We start from the raw sequence: 18,028 nt of genomic DNA, 5'->3' as shown, positions 1-18,028 counted from the left end.
GTTTACGGATTATTTTGTTACCTACAGTTCACATTAGTTTGTGTGATTTATTTTTTTTTTTTTTTTTAAATCAGGCACATTTAGATCTGCAGAAAATTGCATTTGTGAAAACCTTTGAGCAAACCTGTCATATTTGGGTCATTTTTTGGTTTAGACTTGACAAGATTTGTGCTCCTACAGCTATAAGCAGAATGGATGGAAAAAGGAAACAATCTGAGTGATTCCCAAACTTTTAAGCAGCTTGTATCCAAAGCATTAAACAAATTTTAACTACCTTTATATGCACATGTTGTGTTATTTATATGTCAGAATTGCCACAGCTATAATGAGGGAAGTGCTTTCAGTTTAAGAGACAGGAAGAAATAACACCAAGTTCAGTGGTGTTTTTCATTTGGAAGTTAAGAACTACATATAGCAATTTAATCAAAATGCCATTTATATATCTGTGAACTAGGTTTACTAGCTTTTAAATTCATGCATTCTTGTGGCTAAGAGCTTAAATTCACTTAACTTGGTTTAAAAAAAAAGTACTCCTGGATAAAGAACACAAGCACGCCATTTTTAAGTAAAAGGAGAGCGTACAGAGCAGTGGCAACAACTGCATTTACTCCAGCCTCTTTTAGCTTCAATAGGAATCTTGTTCTACCACATATCTGATTTGCTCTCAAGCAAAGCTGCTGCCCAGAGGCAGTCCTAGGTGGAAGCTTTTATCGGTTCTGTCTGCCTGGCTGGCCTCCAGCCTGCAGAGACAAAACAACACAACCTGCAGGCTCTGCCTGCTACAGGGAAGCCTGACTGCAGCCCAGGAAGGGCAATGGAACTACATCTAACTACAGTAAGGCAAGGGAAGCATGGAATCACAGAACCATTAAGGTTCGAAAAGACCTCCAACCATCCCCCTACCACCAGTATCACCCACGAAGCAATGTCCCTACAGGAGATGCATGCGCAACAGAAATGACTAGCAGAATTAATGCATTTTCATATTAATAGGCTTTTAATAGATTGGGCATTATTTAGTAACAAATTTTATGGCTACTGGTTCAACATGTCATCTCTAATACCACTTCCAAGTGTTTCTAGACTCCTAGACTAGATACCCTGAAGAAACAACCTGCAGTAAGTATGATGTCATCCATTTCACTAGAAGCCAGGTGGAAAACCTGAAGCATTTATGGCTTCAGGCTATTCCTACCTTACAAGTATTCCGAAACAGCTCCAACTGCCAGGCTGGCGTTAGCAGCTTTGTTCATTACCTCCCCATAACTGGGTGTCCAGTAGTAATGCTTCTTCAGGCCGTGGGAGAGCTCTGCAAGGTAAACGTGCCCATCCACTTCATAGGGTTCCACATCTGTACAATCAGGTTTCAAGCGGCCAGTCTGAATTAATTCTGAAAATGCCTGTCATTAATAAAAACAAAAATCTGACATATAATACAATACTTTGGCTGCAAGGAAGGATCTAGAAAACATAACACAATAGGCAAGTACTTGGTCATTTCAGTATGCTGATGACAGGTGACTTGCTACAGTAGCACCATAATGTAAGTATTTTTTTAAGAAGTAAATCAAGCATCTTGTTCACTAAGTGCTGTGGTCTTCCAGTGACTGTGAAAACCAGTTTAGAAAAATGAAAACCCTCAGAAGGGTTCAGAAGTAAACACTTACCATACAGGTGGCGTCATCAAGTTTGTTCCCCCAGATATAAATGTAGGAAAGTTCCATGTTTGTTTTCATTGCTTGTGAAAGAGCTACGAGCCCTTCGCCACCTATATTGTTGCTTACTACTGATAACCTAATAAACAGAGAAAATAGTTATGCAAAGGTGCCACACCACTCCATTCCCATATCTTAGTTAAAAATATTTTTTTACTGAGTTATATTATTATAGATTTTATATAGTTATATGGGTATCGAAATTGTATACTTGATATTAATAAAATGCAGTGAGATATGTGAGATATTTGTATTAGGTCCAGTCCTATTATAAAACCTTCTTCAGGTTGCTAGAGGCAGCTTGGGCCATGGAATTGTGCTATTTCTCAAGGCACTTCTGTGACTCGCGCAGCCAGGTTGCTCACTTCAGTTCTCCAGTGTCAGTGACTTATTGTGCGGTGGCCACATCTCATCTGTAGTCTGCTTTGAAGCCCAGGCCTTGGCACGGAGCCAGGCTAAGCTTTGATCTTTGCGGACTGGCAGTTATTTTTATGTTAGCGAACCTGGAAGGCTTTCAGAGGCACCTAGCAGCCACCACCTCCTCAGTCTGCTACTTAAAACTAATGGCTTCAGGTAACACCTTTGATCAGCTTTTACATCCTGCCGGCAAGGTTTAATGCGGGCTACAAAATACACCCTGATGGAGAGATTACAGCTCTTTTGGGTTCACCCGGAAGCTAACTTCAACAGAGGATTTTCTTATCTGTTGAAGATCAGAATCAACAAATATAGAGCCTTATCCCTGCACAGAATCTGATTATCTTAAAATTCTGAAGCCCTACAGATGCTGTTGTGTTTACACTTACACACCACAGGGACCTATGCAAGAAGAACAAAGCAGATCCCATAGCCTCCCTCATCCCCTCACAATAACTAGAAGCTGTGAATCACATGAAGGATGCTGAGACCCTCTACAAAACCCATCTAAGCTTCAACCCAAAACCAAAGACAGAAGAACAAGCATGTATCAGGCTATGCAGCAATGGACCCAAGATGAACAAAACAAGTACAGGCACAGAAGGCAAACATGAAGCGTCAGCACCTTGGCCTGCATGGCATTTCTTGGCCTGGCATTTTACTCCTATCATTCATGTGAAGCTACAGGGGGCTGCATTCAGTTATCCAAACACAAGTCTCTCGTGCCATGTAGGACACATCAGTATGCCCTGCCCAGCCTCCAGCTGCAGGTCTCCGAAAGAACCCGTGCAGCTTCCCTGCAGCATCCTACAGATCTCTCACAGGCCTCAGGGCACCTCAAATGGCCGTGACACCTATGCTTAGGTAAATGAATCCCACACAATCTGGTGCTCACATTTTTTCCTTCTCAGCTGGACTAAAAGATTTGGAACTTCCTGACTTTTCTGTTTTGACTGGTAGCATAAAAACACAAAATTTTCCTGTCAGTTCAGCCACTGCAAAGACTGAGCTCCTTTTACCCTGAGTGGTTATGTCTGCAGCCTCTGGGGGAAGTTACGTGAATACTAACGCCTGAAGAGTCCTGTTGTGCAAAGCCAAAGCTTCACTCAAGTAGATGGCTCCGTCATCTTCAATTCGGTTTGAGTTAAGATCTAGTATTTCCAGGGTTTGGTTCCGTTTTAGTAGTTCTCCCAAAAATTTCACATCATCACGAGTTATCTTATTACTGAAAGAGATTATGCATATATATTTTTAAAAGAACACTAAGAAAATGAGTGTCTAATGTTAATCAAGGCTGTGTCACATAGTAACTCTTACCAGCTAAGATCAAGGTATCTCAGACTGCAGTTTTCATACAATGCCTCACACAGTCGCTCTATACCAAAGCTTTTAATTTCGTGCTTGCACAAATGTAGTTCCACAAGAGAAGAGTTATTTTTCAACATCAAAGCTATATGGACTGTGGTCTCTTCCTAGAAGTACACACCAAGTTTTATTAAACTCTATTTTAGAATAAGATATGGTCTTGCTTCAGTAAGAGAGATGCACAACAGCAAAACTTTTTCATCAGTAGCATTCTATTTTGTATATTACAACTTCATATTGAAAATAGCAAGGAAACAATGTATTATAAGAACTCAAAAAAGATGAAAAAATAACAAAAAGTATTTGCAGACTTACAGTACTATATACATCCCTACAACTATAATGATCCAAACATTGATGCCCCTGATATCTGATCAATTTCCCTCCCAGACACTGCTTTTAAAAAACTATGTTTGAGTCAGCCCTCGCTAACATCAACAACATTTTGTCATGACACTCTTATTTCATGGAAAGAGACAGAATTGCTGAGGGGAAAGATAAGCCCTGTCACTGTAAGGCACAGTAAATTCATTTTGAAATTGTCACGTTTAGTTACAAAAGCAACCAAGTGAATTCTCGGAGTCAAAAATAAGGGAGCAATCCAGAGGCCTCAGAAGATGATGGGGTTGAAGGTTGGAACAATGGCAAATAGGAACTCTCACAGATGCAGACTAGGCCTTTACTTTCAATACCAGTAGTTTAAATTTATTTGTAAGTCTGTACTTAAGCAGATCAAACCCCTTACCCTCCCCTACTTCTTAGTAGAAAAGAAATAACTATAATTTGTTCAAACTTTTAAAGTCACCTTTGGGATATGGGAAGATCTGGCTTTCGTGAAAGTTTAGTTACATTATCTTGCCATCAGGAAAATGGGATACACATCACAGGCACCTGAAAACTGCTGCCAGCCTGGCAGAACCAGCTCTGTGGCCAAGACTTAGCAGGACCAGCAGCCATTCACAGCAGTTGCATGCCTGCAGGTGAAAGCCTACAAGGATGCAACAGAAGCCGCATGCCTGCAGGTGAAAGCCCACACCTCTGCGCCCAAGTACCCATCCAGTGGCCTGTGGTGCTGCCCCCAGCAAACACGGCCTTACTGATTCTCTTTTCCGCACCCAATTGTTTTGGCAGGTCTGTGTCTTTGTTTTGGATCGCAGATGCATCGTAGGTTTTACATTGAGGTTCATTCACTTGTTAAATTCAAGCTTCAAGTTCACATAGTGAAACAACGAAACCACACAGCGCAGTGAATGTGGCATATTGTTAAAGTATGCCTTTCTTCCTTAGGCTGCAGCCTCTGGCAATTGCCCATGTATCACACTGCTCAGATAAAAAGCAGCCTTTTGTTCTTCCCCTTAGATTCTGCTAAACAGCTTTTATCTCTCGGTTTGCTGAATGATGCATAAAACTCCCCATGCGCTGGCAGCGGAAGGAATACCCAGTTCCGTAGTACCGAGTCATCTCCATCAGCCCTTTGTTTAACAAAGGCGTACGTACCAAGAAAGACATTTAAGATGAAAAAAATTAACCTCCTAGTTAAACAAGGGTGGCTTGTGAGGGCACAAAATTTGTGGCAGAAGAAAATAATAATGAAAATCTACATGCATTTTTTTTTTTTAATTATCATGTCACTTTGTAAGAAAACCCAGAGTCCTGTAGTCTAGATTTCCATAAATACATCAGCATTGACTTTACTTATGCTTCTCTCTGACTGAGCTGGCACTGCAGTCTACCAACATACCTCTTGGCTGTATAGTAAAGGACGATTTAGGTTTATTGCTTTGACTGATTTGTTCTGAGTCAGGGCTGTTGCTATTGCTATCAGACACTGCGTACCCTGCAAATGGAAAAACAAAACAAAACAAACAACCTTTAGATAAACCTGTCCGATGTATAGATCAAGCTACTACATTACCATGACTTATTAAAATTGATTGTCAGAAGATCAAAAACACCGAATGGGCTCTGCTTGGAAATACTGTTATTTCTGCCTCCCTGTAAATCTAAGTGCTGTAGGCGAGTGCTTACAGGCACCGATGCCAACTCCCCATGGAATAACAGAATGGAATTAAACTAAGAACTACAAATGACCAGGAAATTTGGCAAGTCAGAAAATAAAAAGCAAGAATAACGCATCTCAGCGAGATCTTTGTCTATGTAATTAATCCCATACTTCATTTTTCCCCAATTTATGAAGCAAAATATAGCCTGTGTGTGTGTTCCCCAAGGTCTTCAGTAAAAGTCTTAGCTAACATTTACCCACTAGATAAATGCATGCTAAAAGTGAATTAATGTGGTATAGAGCAGTCAGAGTCTAGAATACAGGCCAATGTGGATTTCTGTATTTCCTTGGTTTGGTCACTACCTTACATTTCTGCTCCTTTCCAATTAGGCTGGTCTACACCTGAAGCTATTTCATTTTAAAACAACTCCGTCAGCTTCCTACCAAGCATAAACATACTAAGTGTTTAAATAAATCTTACTCCAGCAACACTTTCCTTGTTTATGTATTCATAACCTCCACAGTTTCTGGAAGGTATTCATTCCCCCTTCTAGTGTGGGAGCAAATTCTGCAATTCCAGGAAACAAACAAAATAAAGTTTTTCATCTGACCTCCAGGTGACAGCCACAACTGTTACGTTACAGTGCAGCTTACTCTGTATGCCCAACCTACACTTAGCCTGAGAAGTGAGCAGCTTTAACGGAAGGCTGAGAGCAGCCCATCGCAATTTCACTTCTAGCTTGGCCAGAGCATTCTCCTGCCAGCAGGGACACAGCACCAAATTCTCCTAGGCAGGGAGAAGAACCATGGCCACCTTGCAGCCCCCCTGAGGCTACCTCACAAGGACACACCACCTGGAGGACGTTCACTGCTCCGCTTGCAACCTGCTGCTATAACTCCACAGGTGTTTAAAGCCATCCGTGGTTTTCACTGGCTAGAGCAGGAAGCTCTCTGTGTAGTGCTTTGACCTGTCTCTACCTTCCTGACTTTCCCAGTGCAGTTTGGGGGAGCCTCAGCACCCACCCAGGAGGCAGCAAGTTACCTGAGATCAAATTAGGGGCCTTCCTACTCAATTCAGCACTGCCATGCCTAAATCCTTTATGAGTTGAGCTCTAACAGGAGCAACAGAGCTATGGAAAGGGTGACTTTTGGGCTCTATAACGCTGCACACTTTAGAAGAGCCCCCTTCTTCAGCATGGATCACACAGGATTTAGACAGCATAACAAATGAACAACAGAAACAATGCTGGAATATGTGAACGCCAAGCACCTGAATTCCCAGGGACAGTGACTTGAATATATCACTGGCTGTGACTTCAGGGCTTTATGCAACACACCTTCCCAAGCACAAATTGCATTGCTATACGTTGTGTTACCTCCAGCCACCACAAAATTCAAACTCAATGGCAATAGAGGGCACTTCCTCTAAGCAAGCACTGCAGGATCTTTGTAACACTGACACATACGATGACTTTGGTAACTGCTGATAATTTTACTGGTTTACTTACCAGATCACAGTCTCCAAGATCTAACTTCTCTAAGGTGGAATTAATTTGTAGCATCGAAGCAAAGTACATTCCACCTTGGTTTCCTATTTTGTTTCCAGTCATTCTCAAATATACAAGGGCTTCATTCCTCTAGACAAGAAAAAAAAATCCTTTTCAAATGAGAAGAATAACACCTGAACAACTGTCCTTTTTCCTGTGAATCCTGCTGGTTGCCACACAGACAAAACATCCCTCTAGAATTCTGCCCAAGTGATAACACTGACTAAGCAGTTGACGCAAGCTTTCCGCAGTGGAAGCACATCAAGAGTCTGGAAGCAAAGCTTAATTAATTGAAAACTTGTTTCTCTCAAGTAAGCTCACAAGCTGCACACTCATGAAGATAATCCAGGCAGATATTTCTGCATACACTGGCAAGTGAAATGCAAGTTATACCAAAACTCACTTAAACAAGAATACAACGTGCCCTTAAGAAAGCAGAAGGTTGCTTGTGTTTCTCAGAGGCTTTGAAATCAAAGCCCAGCAAAGACAATCAATTTCAGTAGGACTTTTTTACGCAGTCGAATCAATGCATCAGTCTTTGTAGGACTGCCAGTAGAAAGTTCTGATCAGAGGTTGAGAGAAGTCAGCAGCTCTCCCCCACTTTCCATAGAATTTCAATGGATACAAAACACCTTTTAAATGGATGAAGTCCTAAGTGCAATGCAGAGCAGTTTTCTGTTTTTAATTCCTCACTATCACTGTACTCTTTACCAGAGGTTATAATTCAGTAAGAGATTACAAAACAAGTAGTTCTGTGAGCAGAAGATATAACAAAGCCTGGTTTCATATGGCTTTTACATCTTCCACATGTCCCTGGTCCCCTTTCCCCAAGTGCAGTGCCTCCCTACAGCATCTCCTTCCTTTTTCCTCTCCCTTCACCCATGGGGAGTCCAGATCAGGTCCTGCCACCTGCCTGCAGGACGAGCTCAGCAAATGCTGCTGTGGGGCTGCACAAATAGCTTTGGGGGATGCTGGCAAGCCCGATGTTGTACGGCTCTACTGTACAACCTTAGTGTTGTGGAGGCCTCCCAGATTTAGCTGAAATTAGTTCAAAGACTATGAAGGAGGAAGAAAGAGCCCATGAGAGTCTTGTTTCATAAACACGAGTCATACATGCAAGCCTCATTTCCTTGAGGAAACCACGTTAAAAACAACTAACATGTTTTTGTGCTGTTGCTGTGAGGCAAAGCTTTGAAAATACGTCTCAGACATCTTGATTTGAGACAAGCATTGACATCAAGGTACAGGTAAACTTAATACAAAAATAATTAAAAAAAGCTCAAAGGAAAATATTGATGGCATTATACAACTTGGAGCACAGCATAGCATTTTTCACACAAAAATCCAGAGCGATAGTTGTGATAATTAAGTATTAATGGCAGCACAGCGCAACTTTCTCTTGCGTGAAATCTGATTTCTGAAGGCTGCCTTGGGAAAACAAGCAATCCCTGTGTTACAGCAAAATGCTGAATGGGCTGAAGACAGAGGGCCCTTTCAGCCAACTTTGATGTTGGCAGGACAACTAGTACTGTTCATCAAAAGCAAGAAAATATCAAACTGGATGCCAGCATCTAAAATCTCTCAGACTAATACTCACATGGAGGGCTTTTGCTATCAGCTCTGCTCCACTTGTGCCAATATCATTAAACATCAGGTTAAGGTACTGCAGAGTTGAGTTTTCCTTAGGAACAAATACAGCAGAAAGCAATGAGACTTCTTTTCTAGAGCATGCCTGAACTTTTCAAAAAAGGAGATGTGTCATACACATACCTACAACCTCCATCCTGCACTTTATAGACAGAACCTGATTTGGAGAAGTGGTTTGAGAATGCTAAAGTGCATCAAATGAGGGAGAGAGAAAAACATGCAGTGTGTAAATCCTCATGGGGCTTACAATAGCCACCTAGGAACCCATATGACCAAACAAGACAGGTGGTTAAGCTCACATGTAGAACTCCAGGTAATTTGTGAACTTGAAGGCACTCCCCTGAGCTCTAGAAATACAGTCACAGAGTGGAAACTCACCACTTTCAGTCTGTATTTCAAGTGTTAACAATGACAGAAAGGAAGCGTTAAAGGTTCCTATGTTTAGAACCACAGAAAGGCTAATAGAAAGGATAAAGTATCCGAAAAAAAGGCCCTGGCACACTTGACACTACCATTACATCCTTTGTTTAACTGAATGTAAGCTTAAAAGCCTTCTGGTTTATTCCACCATTCCTTTTTCACAACACCCTAGATAAATATCAAAACTCTTTTGCTCTCAGAAATTAAAAATCTCCCCCAGAGAATGCAATCTGAGATTCTAGTGGGATGGATTTGGATACAAAAATCAAAATCAGTGGAATTCTGCCAAACCAATGCATTCTTGTCTCAAATACATCACAGAAATATTAACATAGCCAAATAAATCATATTGCTGAAACATAAACATCATTTTGGCACCTGGAGGAGTGTTGCCATGTGCTTTGCTCCAACATCAGTCAATACATTATACCTAAGATCCAAACCTGAAAAAGATGAAGAATGAGACAAATGTATACATACAATTAATTGATCTATGAACAAAAAGAAACAAAGATGAACTAAGGCTGAAGTCAAGACTGCTTATGTTTTATATTTCTTATTTTTTATATGATGTTTAGCTGCCCATTGATGTTGAACCACCACAATATTAGCACATCAAACACAGAAAGAAAAAACTCACCTGTGACAAATATAGAGCTGTTTAAAACAAAGGCAAGAACTTGAAGATCTTTATCTGTAACTCTCTGCACAGGCACTAAATGATTATTTCCAGCTATTTTTAATGTGATCCCTTTTATCTGTTTCCTGTAACACAAAAACATAAGAATGTCAGGAGAAAGAAAGTGATACAGAAAAACGTGTTCTCTCTCCATATAAGAAGTGTATCTACGTGCGACCTCACTGGTGCTCTTGCTGCTGTAGCTAACTGTGGTAATGCCATAACAGACAGTATGATTCACCCTGTACCTAAGCTCTATCCATTTTGATACTCTCAAGACACAGCATTGCTGCAAGACCACACATACACAGAGAGCAGGAAACAGCAAGATGAGGGGAGGGCAAACGAAAATAAAGAAACTGTCCTGGAGGTTACCTTATCATCTCCTTGCTACCTTTCTTTTACCTACTCTATCCCACCCCCAAAATAAAAAGCTAACACAAACCACTACCTTACCCTGTCTTCTCTTGGGTTCTCTCTCCAAATAACAATTAATCCTGCTTCTAGGAGCACCCATGAAAGGAAGCCCTATTTTGCCATGCAAGGAGAGACAGTTTGGGTGGTTAATACCTTGTCAGGACTCAGAGACAGTTCAGGAAAGCATTACCAGCTGGAAGCTAACTGGATGCAGCTGAGGCTTTTTAAACAGGAGCAAGGCACAACGGAGTTAGAATGACTATAGACACTGGGCTTGGCTTCTTTAAGGGATGTAAAGTCACCATTCTGTACCTTTTTCACCTTTGATACTACTGCTTGTAAAGCTGTCCAGAAGGGATATACAGCTACAAACTTCTGAAATATGATTTCAAGATGAGTCAAACCAAAACTTCTGCAGTAAATGCTAAGCGTGATCTGTGTTTAAGCCTGAAACTGCATAAACTTTCTCACTGTTCAATTCCTTGTCCCGCTTCTTGTTTAAGGAGTTCAGAAGAATCTGAAAAATGCTGTTTGTTATTTCCTTACATGTTATCACTTTTATCAGCTTCTTGAAGCACATGAGCAATGAAAGGGTTTTCAGGTTGGCTCAGGTTTTGGCAAGCCTGCAAATACTGCTGGTGAAGGTCTGGAAGAACTGACATGACAGTGCTTGAAAATAAAACAAACTGTTATTGCATCGTTACAGCAGCCTAGCAACATCTCCATGGACGCAAGTTCTGTTGTGCTGGGAGATATATAACAATAAAAATGGGCTTGGGCTGAAAAGGGTTACCATTATTCAAATGTTATACAGGAATAACAGATAGATACAGAGGGAGGGGGCAAAAAAAGGAAAAAAAATGTGGAATTGTGTATATATTCCTGATCTGCCACCACAGAGGATCTGAGCCTTTAGACATAATATTCATATAGATAGATCCCTTCTCCTTGTAAAAAGGACTGTTTCCTGCAGTTTGTGATTAAATCTAATCCACCGTGTTGCAGTTACCTGAGACAATCAGCCCAAAAGAGGACTGAAGGTGGGAAGCTTTGGGAGGAGTCTCAGCCTCACTGGGAGCAGCAAAGCTGCAAGGCCCCGAGCAAACTGCCCTCCTGTCCCCAGTGTCTTGGGATCTGGATACAAAAGCTGCAGCTTTGAAAGGGGCCTGGGGTGCATGTGGCAGCTACAGGAGGCACCTTTCAGCTCGGGTGTGCCACCTGAACAGCAGGCTCACACCGAGCACCACAGCAAGCACATCCCCATGGCCGCTGCTTCCCAGGGCCTGCCATTGCTCCCGGCTCCTCAGCACCCTCCCCGTGCACACCCGTACCGTGGGCTGGGCCCGTTACCACACAGCCGATATCCAAGGGAGCGTCCGTACCTGCTTTTCGGGGGGCAGCCTCAGCCTGACCGTGGGTGAGAGGCGCAGGAGGAGGCCACAGCCCCCGGTGTCCCCTCAGGGCTCTGGCAGCAGTCCCAGCCCAGCAGGGAGAGGTCTGAAGGCCAGGCAGGGGCAGCGTCACCGTCACACACTGCCCGTCACACCGGGCTCGCTTAGTCCCAGAATTTGTTAGTCAGTGGCATGCCTGTGTAGCTCTGAGGAGCCTTGGCACGAGTTAGTGTAGCTATGGGGTTTACCAGTTACTTGGGAGGTGCCCCAGCCCCTCCTTTCCACTGAGGAGATCCTTCCTCTGACCCCCATAAAACCCAGGGCTGGGCTGGGATCACACTCTCTCCTCACCACACAAGATGCAGGGCTCACTCCAGAATGCTGAATTCAGAGCTAATAAAAAAGAAAATGCCCTTATACAATGGCTGCGTGAAACTGCAAAGCTTAGCATGGGTCTCCCCCACCTCGTTGTTTCAGTTCTTTCTCCTTGTTCTGGTGACCTGGGGAAAGCACCTGGGGGAACGTGAAGGCCTCAGGTAGGAGGTGACTGATGGCTGCCTCCTGACTTCAGCCTTTCCCTCCTCTCTTTCAGCTTGTCTTAAATGTCAGCCAAAAGGTGTCCTCCACCCACTCCTGTCGACACAGTCAGCCAGGTGGTTGCTCCTTTCAACCACCTTACTCTTTCACAGTCCAAATACTGCAATTTAAAGGTTATCAGATATCAGGCTTACCGGTGTCTCTCCAGCTCAGAAACTGCCGAGTGTTATAAAAGAAGGTACCACCTTTTTATAGGAAGGCTCTTGTCAGCTTTACAGTCAGCATAGCTGAAGACAGAACTCAGCACTTTTAAATTAAGAACCAAGGAAGATGCTTCCTCCAGCCCCACTGACTTCACAAAGGTCACCCTCTGATCCCCCTGTTGGGGCACGTCAGGACGCTGGGTTCCAAGTCACAGTCCTGCTGTACACACATCCCCTCCATGTCAAGGCACGAAAGCAGGTTTTTTCTGGAGTGGTACAGCCATGATCAGAACCTGTCCCTAAATGCTAAATTCTTCCAGTCTTTATTTAGTGCAAGAAGGTGTTTGAGTACTGCTGATTTTTTTTTTTTTTTTCTCTTCTGAAATTAAAAATAAGGAGCACAGATGGTTGAGTCTCAGGAGAGCGTGGATGCCAGCACAAGGGACATTCATTACCCTAAAGATGAACCTGTCTGCTCTGAGGATGACCTTGTTCAGACTGCACAAGAAATAACAGAGAATGAAGCTCCGGACAACGAAGTTCCAGAGAACGAAGCTCTGGAGAACAAAGCTCCGGAGAACAAAGCTCTTTTTCCCCCATACATCACAGACAGGATATTTTTTATTGATTTGTCCAATAAGCAACTGCAAACCATTTCATCAGAGGTCTTCAGTCTAGAGTGTCTGGAGGAGCTGCACGTAGAAAAGAACCTAATTGTGAGCATCCCCAAAGCCATAAATCGCCTGAGGAACATGAAGGTTCTCTACTTGAATCAGAATCACATACAGGACATATGCGAAGAACTGGGGGAGCTGAAACATCTTCTGAGCTTAGATTTAAGTAACAATCCCCTCTCTTACAGTTCACTGCTGGTTATCAGCAACTTGCAGTCCCTTCGTAAGCTCAGGCTCTACAAAACAAACTTGCGGGAAATCCCAGTGCAGATCTGCAACTACCTCCACCATGTTGAACTGCTTGGCCTTTCTGATAACAAACTACAGAGTCTGCCTAAAGAAATAGCGAACCTGACAAAACTCAAGGAAATTTACCTCAAAAAAAATAGATTCAAAATTTTCCCTGTTGAGGTTTGTCAGATTGCTAACTTAGAAATAATAGATCTGGAAGAAAATCTAATCCGTCTCATCCCACGAGAGGTAGGTTTGTTGACAAACTTAGTTAAGCTATTTTTAGCTTTTAATAAGTTATCCTCCATTCCTCCTACACTGCAACACTGCCAGAAGTTGGCTGTGCTGGATCTGTCTTGCAATCTCCTGCGCAAGCTTCCCCGAGGTTTGAAGAAGCTCACAGAAATGATAGATCTCAAATTGTCTGGTAACAGCCTGAAGAAGTTCCCATACCAGACACGCTTCTGGACATCGCTTTCCCGTGTTTATCTGAGGAACACTGGACTGCACAAAGTACCCATCTCCTTCACCAGATTAACCAGTGTCAGGGTACTAGATCTGAGTGAAAATTGCTTTGATGAAATTCCTAAAGGAATATGCACTATGAAAAGCCTGGAAGTATTGGCTCTGGATGACAATCAAATACAGGAGGTATTTGTTTCTTTGTTTCTGTTTTTATTTTATTGAAACCCTCCCCATTTTGCAAAGTCTAAGTTCTTTGTTTCAGCTGAGTCCCACCTTTCTCTACTAAAGTGAGATGTGTTCCACCTGGCACACACCTGAGCGTAGGGAACTCATTATTTCTGACATCCGAGTATTCAGACAGGGAAAGAGAAGCAAGAACGTAGAAGCACTGACCTTTGTGTGGAATAGTAAAGACGAAATAGTGACTGGAGGGAAGGGACTGCTTCAGGGTTTTGCATCTTTTTTTCTGTGCATATGGGAAAATAAAGATCTGCACTTGTGTAGAACCAAAGCATCACAAACTGAACCAGAGCAGAGGGCAACTTTAAGATGGATGTGATATTGTTAATGCCTTTAACATCGTTAACTTTTGCTGTTCGTTTGATAAAGAACAGTTACATACCCTAAATTGTGCTATTATAAGTGTGACATGCTCGTTTTTAGGTCTGAGAATACACCTCCCTTTTTTAAGTAAATGCAACTCCTTTTTCCAAGGAGATTTCCATCAGTGCAATTTTCTTCTTAAGGGTTACATTTACAGACGTAGTAATTCATGCAAAAGAATCACTTTCAGAGTTGATCCATTTAATGACTCTCCCCTGCGCTGAGCATACAAAAGGAGGTGAAGAAGCAGACAAATATTTCTGCTAAGAAGAAAATCAACCCCATAAGAAATCTCTACAGCAGAGGAAATAATCAACAGTAGTGCAGCCCCACAACTTTTTCCTAGAAATTTTCCCCTAAAAATAAAATCACTAAGACTACTGCATAAGTGACTTAATGTATCCATGTATCCTTTTTTTTTTTTTTTTTTTTTTTTTTGACAACTGTCTAGATACCAGTGGAAATACAAGAATTGACAAATTTAAAATGCCTTAGCCTGTCTGAAAACCAGTTCAGTACCTTTCCAATGGAAATCTTTCTCCTGGAATCATTAGAGAGGTTATACCTGGGACAAAATAAAGGAATTAAATTCACAAGTCTGCCAGGAGACATCACCAAATTGCAGGTAGGAGCAACAGAAGGGGGAAGATCTTTCGCTGCTGTGGCCTGGCACTTTTGTGGACTTCAGCTGCTCCCAAATGCAGGACTGAAAGTTCTCCTAATCTCTTTAGATACATGGTACAGCATCAGGCCAGGGCTGTTAAAATGGGAAGAATATCAATACTCAGTGTTTAAAACTCATGCACTCTCTCTCTCTATCTGGTAGTTATCCCAACAGTGTCTAAGCTTTTAAACCTCACTTCTGCATTTATTGATGTTCTCTGCAAATTAATTATAAAGCAAGTTAAGGAAAAATCCTTCAGTTCTGAAAAGTTATATGCACGTATTTTCCAGAATCTGAAAGAACTGTATATGGAGAATAACTATCTGGAATACCTGCCCCCAGAGGTCGGCTCATTGACCCACTTGAAAATACTTGACTGTCACAACAACCTCCTTAAGGAGCTCCCAGAGTCTGTATGCCAGATACAAGGTGAAAAATAGTCTTTGTGTTTGTGGCCCTAAGGACACAGATACCAGTAAGCATCCCGGGGTTAGGAGGGAAAGGAAGAACGCAGTGCATTGTGCAGTGCTCGTCCAGTAAAGGGCCAAACTGGACAGAGGCTAAGAGGTGGGAGGGTGAGGGAAGTGCTGTGCCCAAGCCAAGTGGGCAGGAGGTCCTTCCTGGTGACCCACCCCAACCCCAGGAGCCCAGGGATGGGGTGTCTCTAAGCTCCAAGCAGACCTCAGATGGGAGAAGACCTGATGGGTTAGCACCAGTGACCCCAGGGCAGTGGTAAGGAACCTGCTTTCTGGGGTCACTCCCCAGCCCAGTCTTCCCAACTTCCCCAGTTCACTAACACTGCCAATGCACCACTTAGCAGGACTTCTGAAAGCTGGATTTGGCCACCAGCCTGACAGGTGAAAGTCTTCACCTAGCCAAGTTCGTGCATTGCTAGGAGAGCCCCAGTCCCATCCTTCCACTCTTGGAGAGGCACTTTGAATTTTCAATACGCAAACTCTTCCCCTACACAGACTGAATTGTTCGGGCCTCACCAATATGCTGCTCACAGGGAACAGCACTGCCTTCCATGTCATTCCTGTTCTTTGTGTTGCAGCTCTCTGCTTTTGTGCATTCAGGTTTGCAGAAACTGCTCCTTCAGGACAATCAGCTGTCCCAGCTGCCCGAGGATTTGGCCAGCCTGCAGCAGCTGGAGGTGGTCCTTGTGAACGGGAACCCTATGAGAGACCCTCCGATCGAAGTGTGCTGTCAGGGGACATCTGCTATCTTGGAGTACTTACAGGAAAAAAAGCATAAAAAAGCCATGGCCCTGAAGGTACCTCTGTTAAGAAAGCAACCACAAATGCACACACACAGCAGCAGGTTTAGTAATCAGATACTTTGTAGAACAACCTACAGAGCATCTGCACAACATCAAAAACACTTTAAAACATTGTTTGCATCAGCTACTGTGGAGCCATACTTCTAAAACTGGTCATGTTAAGGTAAAGCATGGGGAACCACCAGGAAAGAGAGCACCGGGCAGCTGGCAGAAACATAGCAGAAGGTTGTCACTGCCCCACCAGGTCACAGTCAGCAGTACAGCCCTTGCAACTTGCAATGGAGCTTGGGCAGTGACAGGGGAATGGTTACTGCCCCTAAAAACGAGTCAGGTCCTCTAAGTCAAGACACTGTTTAGAGACAAATCTAACTGCCACTCTTGTTGACTGTGTTTTGACTGTAGAAAGTTGAAGTTACAGTTGCTGACACATTGAAAAAAACATTTTTTTGTGTGAGGGTTATTTTTGTTCATTTCTTTCTTTTTTCCCCCCAAAGGAAGAGTAGTTTGTATCACCCAATGGGCCATGGAATGAATTAGCTCAGAAAAAAGTATGAGGCAAGAAGGAAGGAAGGGCAAACACTCAGCCTTTGATTCTTCTGAAACTAAAATTCTTCCTCTCCTTCTGTAGTGTCTGCTATTTCTTCACGAATTAATGTGTTTCTCCCAAACTTCTCTTCTGAACTAAGTGATTGTATTTAAAAATGTGTAGACATAGTCATTTCCCACTCAGAGGGTCTGGAGGACTGCAGTGTTAGTGTCCTCCTTGGTAAGGAATTCCTCTTGAAAAAGTAACACCATAAAAGAAGTCAGGTGGCTGTCAGTCAAGCTGCAAACAATGTGGTTGAATGCAGAATAAGAGTTGCTTTGGAGACCACGGTGTGTCAAGCTTTTTGTATTAAGAATAACCAGCAGTAATACTGCTCCACACAACTGTTTGCTTTTACCCTTTTCGCAAGGTAACCAGACTGTTCTCTCTTTTTGAGATCAAAAATCTGTGGCAAGGGTTGATGACCAAGAAGGGGATTGGATCTCTGTTGATACTGAAGAGTCTAGCAGACACAAAAAAGGAAAAGAAAGGAAAAGAGAAGGGAAAACAGAAACCTGGGAAAAAGGCAAACACCAAAAAATGATCTTTGTGCAGTAACTGGAACAGAACTTCTCATTTACAAGAAGAGCAAACGTGAGCAGAGATAAGTGAGTAGGAGACAAGCAGTAGTATTAAAGCATTTCAAGCAGTGAGTGTTACAATGAAAACTTTTGTTTTGTTTTGTTTTCTGAGGCTTGTTTTAGTTCTTTTGTCATCATTTGCTCCAGCTGAATCTGGAGATATCAAATCTGCTGAAATATTCTGAGATTTCTCATTTTGAATACATTATCTCAAAGCATAGGGGCAGATGATTAACTGGAAATTAATCTAATCTGCAGGAATCTGGTGCAATGAAGTGTTCATTGTTCTGAATTCCAAAGGATTTTACACCCAATACTGAGAAACCTATTTTCCAGTCAGTGAGGTACATCCTACCTAGAATGAAACAATACTTGTAGCCCTGCATACTAGCAGCTATTTGATGACTTTTGCATTCATAAATTATCAAAATCTTGTTTGGAAATATGGAGCAGGATTCCAGGCAGCCAGAACACACACACTTCCACCACAGTCTGCAGTACCTTGCAAGAGGATAAAGAGCTGTTTTAAAAGCATTTCTACACTTTTGCAATAATGTTCCCTAACATTTTGACACGCTGTAGTTATAGTACCTTGAATGACTGCA

The 18,028-nt window shown here is 42.5% G+C and overlaps 2 protein-coding genes across 2 annotated transcripts in view; one reads left to right on the top strand and one right to left on the bottom strand.

Annotated features, from left to right (window-relative positions):
• Positions 1-597: 597 nt before the first annotated feature.
• Positions 598-10,871, bottom strand: LRRC34 (leucine rich repeat containing 34; the record flags this gene model as incomplete). Its single annotated transcript, XM_082767426.1, has 10 exons — positions 598-1,400; positions 1,668-1,794; positions 3,202-3,357; positions 3,450-3,604; positions 5,239-5,334; positions 7,008-7,136; positions 8,644-8,727; positions 9,492-9,556; positions 9,754-9,878; positions 10,756-10,871. The coding sequence occupies 10 exons, from the start codon at positions 10,869-10,871 to the stop codon at positions 1,197-1,199; spliced, it is 1,257 nt and encodes a 418-aa protein (XP_082623552.1). The 3' UTR covers positions 598-1,196.
• A 1,873-nt stretch (positions 10,872-12,744) lies between these two features.
• The window catches only part of LRRIQ4 (leucine rich repeats and IQ motif containing 4), a gene marked incomplete at both ends in the record, with an annotated part of 228,139 nt that continues 222,855 nt past the window's right edge, over positions 12,745-18,028 (top strand). The window contains 5 exons of the mRNA XM_082767240.1: positions 12,745-13,896; positions 14,765-14,938; positions 15,268-15,406; positions 15,994-16,250; positions 17,240-17,368. Coding sequence (XP_082623366.1) covers positions 12,745-13,896; positions 14,765-14,938; positions 15,268-15,406; positions 15,994-16,250; positions 17,240-17,368 — 1,851 coding nt within the window. The remainder of the gene's footprint in view (positions 13,897-14,764; positions 14,939-15,267; positions 15,407-15,993; positions 16,251-17,239; positions 17,369-18,028) is intronic.

This window comes from Aythya marila, assembly GCF_965140915.1.
Source record: "Aythya marila genome assembly, chromosome: 9".
Lineage (NCBI taxonomy): Eukaryota > Metazoa > Chordata > Aves > Anseriformes > Anatidae > Aythya > Aythya marila.
This window is presented reverse-complemented; position numbering and strand designations above follow the sequence as displayed.